General features: G+C 45.7%; 1 protein-coding gene across 3 annotated transcripts in view; it reads left to right on the forward strand.

The window, feature by feature from the left end:
- The window catches only part of LOC105697685 (tensin-4), a 216,243-nt gene that overhangs the window by 2,526 nt on the left and 200,193 nt on the right, over window positions 1-13,524 (forward strand). Inside the window, exon 1 of one of the 3 annotated variants that reach the window (XM_012421250.1) lies at window positions 9,333-9,442. The exons of the other annotated variants lie outside the window; for them this stretch is intronic. Coding sequence (XP_012276673.1) covers window positions 9,404-9,442 — 39 coding nt within the window. The 5' untranslated portion in view covers window positions 9,333-9,403. Of the gene's footprint in view, window positions 1-9,332; window positions 9,443-13,524 lie in introns of those variants that run through there. 3 annotated transcript variants of the gene reach the window in all.

Here is a 13,524-nt window from a genome sequence, read left to right on the forward strand (position 1 = left end):
ACCTAGCTCAAGAATGCCCACTGACGTATTTGGACTCGCGAATCTCCGCGCGTTTCTGCACACCGTTGGAACCCGTTCTCAAACTGCCATGTCACTAAAATACTTCGGTGAATTTGCATATGCAAAGTATTCTTTTCCTTATTTTCCTCCATTCTTTTTTTCGGGCAGACAGCGTCTAGGGCATTTGCATCGCGCGAATTTTTTACGCGGTTAATGGATGTCGATCGTTACCGTAATAGCATGCCGAATGACTAATAGCGTGCCGAGCACAACCTCCCATTGAGATACTTTCAATCTTGCAACTATCCATTATCCCCGGCTTTGTGTGTAAAATCTGCCATGCTACTTTGTTTCGTGTGTCCTTGCATTTTAGTTTGCCTTCGATACTCCTGCTGGCTCATCCTCTCGTGATCACCCACGGAGGTAAATCAAGCGAAATGCTAATCAACTCCGTTTAAATATGTGCAAACAATTGTCAAAAGAGAAAAAAAACTAGTCGCCAGACCGTAAGATTGATATAACCAATTTGAAGTGTCGGGCTTGAAGAAAAGAAAAAAATTCTCTCCTTTCGAATTGAGACGTGTTTTAGAAGTTCAGGAACTTTGGGAATTAAAATCGAGTAGGCGGTAGGAGAGATCTACCTACTGATAAAGAACGTGTACGCGTAAAGAGGTAGAATGATTTATATGCCCGTCCCGAACTATAATAAGTAAGATGTTAAGTCTCTGTTCAAGGTTTTAAGACGTTCTTTTAAATCCCGTTTTATGGGCAATAAAGAGGACAAATCTGAAATTTTCTAGATAATAATTTACAAGACTTTCTGAACGTTTCCTTTTTTACTTTTTTCTTTAATGATAGAGTTTTAACAACTATAGAGATTTCGGTCGTTTGGCCGTGTTTTAGAATTCCATGAGCTCTCCGTTTGGAATGCACGATTAAAAGTCTAAAATTATACTTGTCCGGGTGGAATCACATCGATTCCCTCCTGGTGGAGACGCGTTACTCGTTTAGAAGGAATTCCAAAATCGGGTGATTGCGTCAACCGCTTTATACTATCTCCGGCTCCACATATTGACCAATGTAGTCACACTTTTAGAACGTATCAGTTTACACCTTGAACCAATACCATGCCCGATCGTTTAGTTCTGGTCGGCAATAAATTCTGGTTTTTATAGTTGTACCACAACTTTACGGTCTTCTGCAAAGCCGTGAACCTGACAACCTAGAAAATCTCGATCCAAGTGGACTTTTTAAAGAATTACATTTATCCTTTATCGATCCAGGCGCTCCTAGTCGTCCTGTTCTTCCTCCCCTACGTCATCTGTTGGTCCGACCACAAAAATTCCGGCAAATTAATAGGAACCAGTTCCGAACAGATCCGGTGCCATTCTTCAAAACGCCCTTTGCATTCAAGTGTCCGTCGTGCGCGTGATTTTTTTATGCGAAATGAACGAGCCTCGGTGCGAACTTCGAAGGTGTAAAAAGACTGAAAATCTCCAAGGACCTCCAGAGATATAATCGCAGTTGGCACAGCTGGTCCAGTCAGCTGAGATACGAAACAGTCCCAGGCAATTACAAGAGATGAGAGATAACAATAGCCACAAAAACTCAGCTAATGACTTTATTGTAATATATTTTTCCATAAATCCTCTCAACTGAAATCACCATTTGACTTCAGCGATCCCCGTGATTTATAATAAATAAGCTGAATATTGATAGCTAGAATAAGACGGTAAAAGTAAACCTGTAACTGAGGAGGAAAGGGGTGCTTGTGAGAAGTATAGTACCTAAAAAATGTTTGAGAGTCTCTCTGGGTACGGTCAATCACGGGTTAATTACAGGGTAGGAGGGTACGTTTGGCGTTCACCTAGTTCCTGCTCCCAGCTGTTTTAATTATGCGTGGCTTCCGTTATACCCGTGTTTTGCGAGGGGATTAAACGGACCCAGGTGAAGCATCCTATAGAAAGTTGAGACGTGGAGCGACGGCGTAGACAGGACGGTCAGGGTCGGCGCGCCTGGAGCAACCATCCGAGGTGGCGAGATCACAAAGAGACGATTGCCAGTGCCCGGCGAATGCAAACGGAGGTGATGGGATCTTTAATACGGAACGAAATGCGTAATCGAGGATTTATTTTGTTCCATTATAGAGAATCGGAGCACTCTAGGTTACGTCCATCCGCTTTAGAGTTCTAGGAGAAGGCCTATCATTGGGTTAGATTGCTTGCGATGGACGTCTATGCCGGACGAGTCGTTAATATGGATTCGTTTCGGTTAATTACAGCGGTAATTGTCCCCGTTCCATCGTCCGGCTACGTGCAGAAAAATATTTGGTTGAATGAATAAAATTTGTGTCGCTCGATCACAGAGTATGGTCATCGTGTGGATCACCACATTCTATGCGTGTTGCTACCCTATCATGAGGATAATTTGGTTTCGACGACAAGATTCGTTGGTTAATCGTTTACGTTAAATGTTATGATAGATCATACCAAATATTGAAGTAATTTGGCACACTTAACCAAAACATATGGCTTATTAATTAAACTATTTTCTGAAATTTAGAAAACGATTTAACCATAATGCTTTAGTTGATTGAAACAGACCAGTTTGGGCAACTGAATTAAAATTCGGATCGCTAAATTAAAACGTTTTCTGAGAAGAACCAAATGCAGTCGGTTAAACGACTTCGTTCAATGAACATTTTTTTCTACTTGTTTGTATGGTGCTAGTTATTCTCAGCATGGTCAAGGATTTAAACGTTCTACGAGCCACTATTTGCATTTCTTGATGTAGTATAGACAAATATTTAATAAAGACTCGTCTCTGTTTCATCGGGCAATTGATCCGATAAACCTTGTGCCGATAAATGAAACGGAATCTGTGGGACTGTCACGCCCGTTGTCTCCAGTCGCAGCATCCGTATCTCCCATCTTAGTATTTGCTTCCGTCCTACGCGCAATCCCCCAGAAGGTTTGAATATGTTATGTACGGATGCCTCGAGGGGTCAAATGGTTGGGAGTGGCCTTCGCGGAAGAGCTGGCCAAGACCAGTGATCCTGGTACAGCCAATTGATGTTACTGGCCCCTGGAAGGACGAGCGAGTTGGACCTAGCATAATTTGTAAAGGGAAGGGCACTTTCTTCACATAGACAAAAAATGAGAATTTCTCAGAATCATTTTATGTATAAAAGAGGTCCCTAACTGACTCATCATCGTCCAACCTACTCTGCCGAGCATAGAAACGTTAAATTTCGGGGATATGGTTCTTGTTGTAACACGGGTACTCGCTAAGGCGGGATTTCTCGAAATTCAACCCTTAAGAGGATGAAAAGGGGTAAAATGTGTTTATACGAATTATTTAATATCTCCGAAGCCCGCTGAGACATCGGCTCGGTTTTCATTTAAAAAGAGTAAACATATAAATGTTTGAAAAGGAATTTCAGGATTTTGTCCTGACTAACCCCTAAGGGGATGAAAAGGGGTAAAAAGAATATTATCAATTCTGAATTCTAGTTGCACGTGTCGCAAGCGAAGTTGCTACTGGGGATGACAGTTGCTCGTACAGGGTCAAACGGATTTTTTCTTTATAGAAGCTTTGCGACTCGCTTCTATTGGGTCGATGTTTAGACACTTTACTGGGTCAAATTCCGGTTGAACGGTTATTCATGACCAACGCGACTTCCCAACATGCGGTGCCATGTCTCGTTGTCACCCAAATGCCGCTGCCTTAGAGCTCTAAATTCCGCTCGTTCCCAGCCCGGCCCGTAACGCGCATTTTTCCAGATAAGATTGGTGACACACGCCAAGACGAGTCAAGTTTAAGTATTCGCGGTAGAACGCTCAGAGGACGTTCATTTTACCCCGACAAAAAGGACGGCACGGGCCTGTACGTACACCACGTTGGGTGCTAATCCTCTTTACTTAATTCCATTCTACCGATGAATGCGAGCGAACGTATACTCGAGTCTGCACCATTAAATCTCCATGGTGTACCGTTTTAGTAAGGCCATTACCTCCTTACCGGCACACGAACCAGGATCTCCGAAGACGGCGGGTCCGCGGGTGCGGTACGGCAACCGTCCTTTCACGACATCACGTACCTAACCATTCGGCAGCGTGCCGTAATCTGGAAATACTTAAGGGGTTATACCACAATCAGAGTCTGAAAATCATTGGGATTTGTGTAATTTTTTTTTTTTGAGGGAAAAATTGAAAACTAGGTGGAACTTTCGTGGACGAGACGGGATAAAGAAACTTACAGATATGTATATATTTTTTTTCAATACAGAATGGCACGTAAGGAGCAATTTTGTTGCAACGCCTTTTCAGGCACTCTCATTGCGCTAGCATCGATTGCGAGCACAGTTTTCAAGGTGGGACAGAAAACCAATTTCTTATTTCTATATAACATGTGCTAGACCGACAAGTAGAACATTTTTAAAATATTGATTTCCATGATAACGAGCAAAGGAAACGATCGGAAGAAAAATTTCGATTTTTGTGACACCACATTCTATAAAAATAGGTATCTTTGCAAACGCAGTTTTAAATATATTGCAAATCTCCTATGTAACGGACCTCGATCCTGTACATAAGAGGAAAGATCGCGCGAAAGTTAGAAGTAAATCTGATCGAAATTGCATACGTTATCGACGCCGCTAAAACTGCTGTTTCAAGAGAAACACTTTTCTCTAGCGTGGTTTACAAAATCAAAAGAAAAATGTTAATCTTCCCCTCCGTCTAGCCCCGTTAAACGACGAGGATTTTCCGTTAAACTCAACGGAACGTTGCTTACAAAACGGAAACCCATAAATCTAACCTATTACCAAAAAGCCGACTTTTTGAAAGTCCCCCTCAAGCCGCGGCGTGCCCTTCGGCGGTGCAGAGCGGCCGAGAGTCGCGACCAGACAGGGCTGGTCAGGGCCGGCTCAGCCGGGCCGAGTGGGGGGCGTCGGGCCCGACGGGAGGGGGCCGGTTCGGGCCCGAGCCGCGGAGAGGGGGCGGAGTGCACGTTCGCGAGGCCGGGAGCACCGCTCGGGACAGCTCGGGACGACCTTGCGGTGCAGACGCGAGAGTGGGCCCCTCGGGCCCCTCGGCGCCACTCCATCGGGCCCTCCGTCCCCCAGCGGTACCCCGACGGTCCCCTGGCGTACGGCCCTGCGGAACCGCCGGATCTCCCAGTGCCTCATTACGCGCGTACGCTACTTACCGGAGCGCGTATGAACGCACGCGTGCTAGCCCGGGACGCGATGCCAATGCGCTCGGCGCGACGCGACGTTGACCACCGGCCCGGAGGCCCATCGGCCCGGCGACGCGTCGCGTGACCATCGTCGGCCTCGTCGACGTCGGTCGGTCCGAGTGCGCCGCGAGGTGGGGACGGGGCCCGCGGACCCACCTGCCCGCCGTCCCGAGGTATCGGAAGCGACGTCGGATCGATTTACGTCACCGGGGATTGCGGTGAACGACTGCTGCGATTAAGCCCGGAGTGGTGGAGGACCGTGCACGCGCCGGCCAGCGCGTGCGCGTCGGGCCGTGCATCGCGGACCTCTCGCTGACGGATGGGCCTCTTCGTGCTCCCCTCTTTTAGGGCAACTGGACGGTTTGGGTGTTTTCCGTGCTTCTCGTACCTCGTGGTAGCCGGATTCCGGTTGGGCGTCCCTGGATTACCCGTTCCCTTTGGAGCTAGGCCCGGATGTAACGGATCGGAGATCTTGGTGAGCTTGGTCGAGGAGATCGGACGCGACGACGTGGTGGTCACTTTCGAGATTCGCTCCGGATGTGCCTCGAGGATGAGGGTTTCATCAACCTTCGGCGGATTTGGTTGCCTCGCCTCATCCGTGGCGCCGACTGCCGCGAATAAGTGAGGATTCTTCGACGACTAGTGCATGACGTTCTCGAGGACCGGAGGCAACGTGGGTCGAATTACATCTCCGGGGTCTGCGGCGTGCTGCAAGTGGTGGAATTAAGAGCAGAAGGGCTTTGAGATCCCGCGGGCAGAGCACGCGTTGGAGTATAGTACTCCCGGGGAAAGGAAAGTGGTTCCTTCGGTAGGAGTCCGCCGTCGTAAATTGCGGACTATCGCTGGCCTGCGATAGCTGACACCCAGATCTCATGTGACAGTTTCATGGTTCCGTTCCTCGCGTCGCTGGGCTCCGCGATGGACCGTTCGATCGCGGCGGCATGAAAACCACAAAGAGCCAATTTCTCGTGCGTTTCGTGACGGACAATTTAATCGCGGACTGCTTGGCGAGGGACTCTTAGGACTCGCTCGTTGCCTTTGAAGACGGAGGAAGACGCGGTAAAACATGGACTCGTCATCCGGGGTGGGTGCGACGCCGGATCGATTTACGTCGGAAGGAATAGCGGTGAACGACTGCACCGATTAAGAGCAAAGTCGTCGAAGACCGTGGACGCGCCATCGATTAGTGCACGTCGATGCGCGGACCATCGGGCGATATCGCTAACCCGATGAGAATTAACCGTCTTGGAGTAAATTGTGGCTCGTTTTATTATTCCGTCCCGTAGCGGTAAATAATGATACAATGTGTTGGCTCCTAACACCCTGTAAAGCTGGACCGCGGAGACTCTGGTGGAATCCAGAAGCACTGCCGAGTGGGTTACGGTCTTCCGAGAGAAAGTAACGTATCGGTGATGTAATTTACGTATCAATCGCGAGACATAAATTGGACGTAGGATTTACGTTAGGAGAGAAGACGATAAATAACCGCTGCAATTGGGGATCGGATGGCGTAAGAGGGTGCTCGCGTATCTCTTGTGATCGAGGCACTTACCTTTGGTGAACTACCGGTCTCTGGTAGCCGTGGTCAGTGCTGCTTCTGCTGGGGGAGTTAGTGTCACCGGTTTATGCGGAGGTGCAGAGTGCAAAGTGAAATCATGGGAAATCTCGGGATGTAACGTTTGTTCCAGTGGTGAAAGCCTTAGAAACTGTCGAACCAACCCGTGGGTGGCGGTAGACGTAAATGAGACCTGGATGCCCTTGCTTCGTTAGTGCAACGTTGGGTCACTCGATGTTGCCCGGGAAGGAAATTTGCTTTGCCGTCGAACTATGGTTTATTGACTCGGTGACTAGATGCAATGATTTACGAACGAAAGAACCTCCAACACCTTTCTGACGGCGATTTTTGCCCCGCGACTTGACTCTTATCATTTTTATTGTCAGGGGAACCTGATCTAGCACTATTGCACACGTTCACTGCGAGATATATGTCCGAGCCAGTGTAAGAGCGCTAACGGACCGCCAACTTCGCTAAAGCGTGATTAATATGTTCCTCGTTGACAAATAAGTCGCTCGTGGAAGTCAAATAACTCGGATTGACCGTGGGCAGTGTTATCGTCGTTATCGACAGGTCTCAGGCATCGATGACTCCTGGACGCGACATTTGCTACATGCCATGCATACCGAATAAGCTCGTGGGAAGACCTGGAATACGACACCTGTTGTTTTCCGAGTAATCACGAGCCGTCAATGATCCAACCATGGTATGTAAATGAAACGTGCTCCTGTCATCCATTCCATCAATTTCCCGGTAGAGCAGATCGTCATTTTAAAACGACCCAGCGCGCCAGCACTGCCACGGGTGTCGTTAGAAGTTGGGGGAACCTGCTCCTTTAATTTTTCAAGTAGCAGCTAATTGTCCGTATTAATCGCGAGATGGGAGTAACCGGCCAGAACCACTAATTACGTTAATGGAGAACGTGGCCGATGTTACTTCATCGTGACTAGGATGGATGGGGTATGACGGCGTCGTACGTGTCGTCAACACTTTGAGGCAAACTTGGCTCGCCGTGTCAGCGAAGAAGGTCGCGAGCAGTTTCAAAATACCCTTGGTACCCTCCTGGTGGAGCAAACCTTCGGCGATGACAATAGTGAGATATGAATGTGACGTCGAATCGATTTACGTCAGCAGGACTTGCAATAAATGACCACTGCGGCTAAGGGCGAGGTGATGTAAGGCCTCGTATAACTTGACCCCTGCTCGCGCTTCGAATAATACCGTATCCTTGGGCAACAAAAATCATCGAGTCCTTAACATCAGACATGGACGAAGAAAACGGACCAGTCGAGGGTCGACAAACCTCTGCCGAGCCTCGTTTCAATTTCAAGTAACGTCATTGGTGACGTTAACCATTAACGGTGGAGGTAACAATGGCATCGCAGGTGACGATTCTTGAATGATTTCGGAGCCATAGATCTATCCGATCTCACATGGTAGAGAAAAATCGATACGATCGATCCTTCCTGACGTGCGGTCTCATCCTGCCGCATTACAGCTGGCCACTGCATATTCCGGGGTTCGATATTAACTTTATTAAGGATCGTGTTCGGAGATAAGTGTCCCTAGATGATGGAAATTGAGTGGCTTGATGCGAGCAATTTATTGGTCCGTCCCATCGGCAGTAATGGCCGTGCACGAGGAGGTGTCATCGGCGTGATCGATCTTCGATGACGGTGGGACCGATCGCCTGGCACGACGGATATTGACCATTGTGCACGTCTTTCGGATGAAAGTACAGCCTCGACAATGACGTCGCTCGAGCGACGACCGTGATAACGGAGGATAACGACGTCGAATTGGCCCGCGTCACCTGGGATCACGGCGAACGCGCCGCGGTCTACCGTCACGCCCGCGATTGAAACGTGCCCGCTCAGTGACATTTGCAATGAATATATGTCAACCCGGGAGGGAGATCCTTATCGCGGGCCATTTTTTATACCGCGCGCCTGACTTTTATGAGTCGACCCGCGCAAGATTTAAGAGCGCCCAGCGTTATGCACATATCTGATTGTAAAATCGAAGAACCAGATCGCCGCGATAGGCGGACGCTCGTTTCAATACCAGAGGCGAGACAGGATTGACAAATGCGGGGCAACGCGCGTGACCTTTGACATCGCGGATTTATTCGTGGAGATCGTTCGATCCCCCGTACGCTCCATCCTATAGAATTGAAGTAACGCAGATAAGGACCCATTTCCGAAATTCCCGAAAAAAAAAGAAGAAGAAGAAGAAGAAGAAGGTTCTGCACTTGAAAAAGAAGAGCACGCTATCGCGAACTGGATGCAAGAGGGACGATCGAGAGGGCTCGAAGTGATTCTCGGGATTTCTTGTCTGGCCACGTGTCCCCTTGGGGCCGAATCGTCGCATCTCTTATCAAAGTGTCAACTCTCGAAAAGGAATCCTCGAAGAAGTGGTCGTGACGCCTCGCTCGGCGAGATATCGTTAACTCGGTGGCGTTCATTAGCAAGTGTTCGGAGCATCGGCAAAATGTGAACCCGTGTGTTTGAGGCGGATAGACGAGTGTCGCGTGCTCGCCTAATCGAATCGCGAAAATCGCATTGTCAACGCCAGACGGCGTCGAGGCGAGACCGGGGAGGTCGTGACAAAATGCCAGAGGCTACGCTGGAAATGTTCCACGGAGTTCAGGTTGGTTATATTTCCTACTTAACGGTTAACGGATGGCTCCATCATCTGTTAATTTTCAAGCGACTTTGGCCTAGCCGCCTAAGTCGGATGGGTACGTGCGATTTAAAGCCGCGTACTCGCGCGCTGCTACCTAATTACGCGGCGAACGGTGCCGTTTTTCTCCAGGGAAAGGTGCCTTTAGCAATGCGGTAATGCCATGGCTGTTATTTCGCAACGCCAATAGAAGTCGCATTGGAATTACGCGCGGGAAGTCACAGAAGGAATTCGAATAAATTCGCTTTTTGTTTTTGAAAAATTAGCTGGAGGTCGTGGGGCGGCATTAGTTGGGGTACCATTTGTTAGGATACCATCCGTTAGGGAGCCATTCGTTAGGATATGAATGGCGTGAAGTCTCGGTGATTCGAACAAAAATACATTTTAGCTTGGGTATATCGTGGAGATGATGGTGAATGGACGGACATCTTTTTGGTTGGTTTGGAAAATAATCCGGGAAAGAGCTGATGCGTGTATGGAGGGATGGAGCGTATAGGTGGAAAGACTCGACCAGCGTGTTGGGCTAAATCAAAATCAAGAAATTCTCGTTCTGCTGGAACGGCTCCAAGAAACGATGAAATATCACGGAATCGATTCCGACTTGGCGGGACGAGTGGGCGAGTTGTTGACAAGAATCGAATTCGCTTGTCCTGGAAAAGAAAGTGATTTGGTTTACGATGCGGACGGTCAAGGTTGGGGGAATGTGGGTATTTCATTTTATTGAACTGTGGGTACACTTTGTGTACCGGGAATTGTGTATATGCTTTGTACCGCTGTTTAAACCCATTTGACGTAGCTCGAAAATAATAGATGCACTTGGTCGATCCTTTCTATGTCTTGCTCGATATTCTTCGACTTTTAATTGTTGAAATGATACTCTTGGCATGGTGGTACGTGTACATTTATGTGTCATGAACGAAGCTCGTTTCTAAATGCGAAACGCTTTTTTTATAGAGTTAATTGCTATTTATATTCATCTTTGTGTGTTAATATTTGCTTAAAAGATTCCGTAAGTGTTGATGCGTCATTCTCTCAGTTAATTATTGACATTTACAGGGCAATACCCAGTACCGAAGAAAGTAGCTGATGTCGACTGCGTAAGCGCACTTCATGAAAGAATACTTAGAAATAATTAATAATTCTGTTTAACTTAGTTTAAATCTATATTTCATTGTTTCTGTTATTTGTCAAACATTTCTAAGAAAGAGTCCCACAATCCTTGCTCTAATAACGTTTAACGATTCAAATAAACATTGACAGGATGAACGAAATTAAAGATAAATAATAAAACTTATTGGTGGGGCCATTTTAAAAAGTCTTTCGTTTATCCATGTGTGGTGAAACTATAGATGTAAATTGACGAAATTCCATGATTCCGATTACATCTACATTCTTTCGCACCTGCGGATAATAATTCTTACTTTCATATCTCGGTTCTTAATACTTACACATGTATAATTGACCCCGTACGGCAATGCACATTCCAACTCCTCTGTGCGCGTTCCGAACGGTTTAATTCGTACTTATTCTTTAAGTTATACCGGCAGGTGAAAGTAAAACACGAACGTGAAACCTCCGAACGGTGTTTCACTTCTCTACCACATATGAAGTATCCGCAATCGATACGATGGTGTATGATATATCGAAGTATGTGTGATTAAATTTTCCTCATTCCCGGGAGTAAACAATAGGAAATATTTCCTCGGATGATATCGATTAAGGAATTTTACGAATCTGACAAATCTGGGGCCAACGGAATTTAAAGCAATAACGGAATACGTGAAAATTAGCCAAAAAGATAGGCAATATCTTGTAAAAGAAACTTGAGGAGTAGTAGGTACCATGAACCGGTATAGTAGGATGAAATGTCAATGACTCCTGGTGGACGGAGTCACGTCCTGAATTATTCGGCCCTCTTTCCCATCCTTAAAAATTCAACGTCCCTTGCATTACGGAGCGTGCTTCTTCAAGCGTTTTATGTGTGCTGAAAACATTGAAATTCCTAAACGAGACGTTCCTTTTTGGCTAGGAAAAGTAGTTCATTTACCTGGATCCTATGTTTGGTCATTAGCATTCCCGTTGAAGGTCCGTTGCCACGCACGTTATATCTTTTTTAAATCGACAAAAAATTAATTTCCACAAAGGTTTTAGTTTTATTAAAAGTTTGTTTCTTGTGTGAACGTTGAGAAAGAATTTGCACTGGGCCTGCAGACGATCATAAAATGATCCTACCAGTCGCCTTAACGCATACAAAAACTCCGAGGGTTTCATTCCTAAAACGGAGGACCGTGAAAAGAGAATACTCAGTCATTACGACCCTAGAATTTTGATATCTCTTCTTTTTCTGCCCATAATGGCGAATACCCTAAGGGGCTTTCTCTCTTGTGGACAAACATCAACCCCTGACGCTTCTTTTTTTTTTTCCACTCGGTCGAGAATCAACCGAGAGAAATTGTTATTTATCCGCATAGCACCAAATGAAATCATACTTGGACTCGTACAGCTCGAAGGGGAGGATGTAAAGGGGGAATAGAACATACTCATCTGACTATGTCCTATGAAGTGAGACACATCTCCTTTTCCAGTGACATAATGGCGCCCGAAGACCCTGAGGGTTTCATTCCGCAAAGGCGGAGGCTGCGGAACGGCATTCGCCTGAAGAACAATAAAGAGGACCCTGCTAGCCTATGACAAGAATTTCATTTCCTTTTTTCCCTCGGAAGGCTTTGCTCGACTTGACGTTGCTTCCTATAGATATGTCATTCAATAGAAAGAATTCACAAGTTTTCCCTATCCTTTCTTCAGCTAACATCCAGGGTAGCTAAAAATGCGATGCAGGCGGAATATTTATATAAACTACTTTTACATTTAAAAGTCTCTGCGTAGGCTCCACGCGTTGAAAGAGAAACTTTTAAGTTAAAGAGAATTATTAGATATTATTACTTTTTTTTTCACAAAATGCCCTTGCATATTCGGTACTGATTGTTTTCGGCATAGTTGTTTTTATCTCTTAGTCGTATTACTTTTATGTCACATTAAATGATAATTATTAGCTACGAAATAATTATCGAAAACATTTACGCAAATTGTGTTAATACTAACGGGCGGAGATAAATGTAAATATTAATCAACTGATAAAAAACAAAGAAAAGTGTTCCACTTTCTGAATCGGGAACCTTTTGGCATGCGAACCTACAGGTGTTACAAGGTTACAAGAATTTTCACTTAAAAGTTATTTATAAAAATTACAATGATCTGTGTTAAGTCATCAATAATTAGCAGAAAAGTATACGCCGAGAGTGTTAATAAAAAGGTTCATATATTTCAGATGTTTTAAAGCCTTCGGATTACCGGGTTAAGAAGACAGTTCTTTTGCTGTTCATAATAAGGGAAAGTACTTGTAAAGCGATAGGGTCCCTCCGCAGTAAAAGTCTTTACGAGGCTGTTAATAGATTGCAGCAATAAGAGTACGTTTCCGAGAGATGCTGCTTATAACGTTAATACAGAAGAGTGATTTACGGGATCCGGGTGGTCAGGAAAAGGGAACTACTGTATTCGGGTGATTCTCGACAATGGGGGAATGTGGGACGTGATTCAATCGAAGAGTCAATCGCTTATCTTAGGTTTGTAGGTCGGTCGATAAGAGGAATTCAGGGATCCTTCATGTAACAATGGTGCCCTCTTCGGTTTGTTTCAAGAGATCACTCGGGGTATGAGCCCCGAGTAATGCTCGAAATAATTTAATTACTATCGAGTAAAATTTCATAAATGGTAATTTTTGACGAATTATTAAATGATGATTAAAATATCGGACATATAGGTATGGTCGTTTATGAAAATGCATTCCTTTCAATTTTCTTTGTTCAAGATTATTCGGGCTAGAACTTGTGCTGAAATAATTCGTTCTCTGCAATTCCCTCCTTCTGCTTGGGGACTAATGAAGCCTACCTATATACAGCATTCAATTCCATTTGTCGTAATCCTTTCCTCGATTAGAAACTTATATTGCAATGTAATCTCGGGATCAACTCGTAACGTAGTTCCTTGTT

This window comes from Orussus abietinus, unplaced genomic scaffold (assembly GCF_000612105.2).
Source record: "Orussus abietinus isolate OABI.00-Male unplaced genomic scaffold, Oabi_2.0 scaffold21, whole genome shotgun sequence".
In the NCBI taxonomy this organism is placed as follows: Eukaryota; Metazoa; Arthropoda; class Insecta; order Hymenoptera; family Orussidae; genus Orussus; species Orussus abietinus.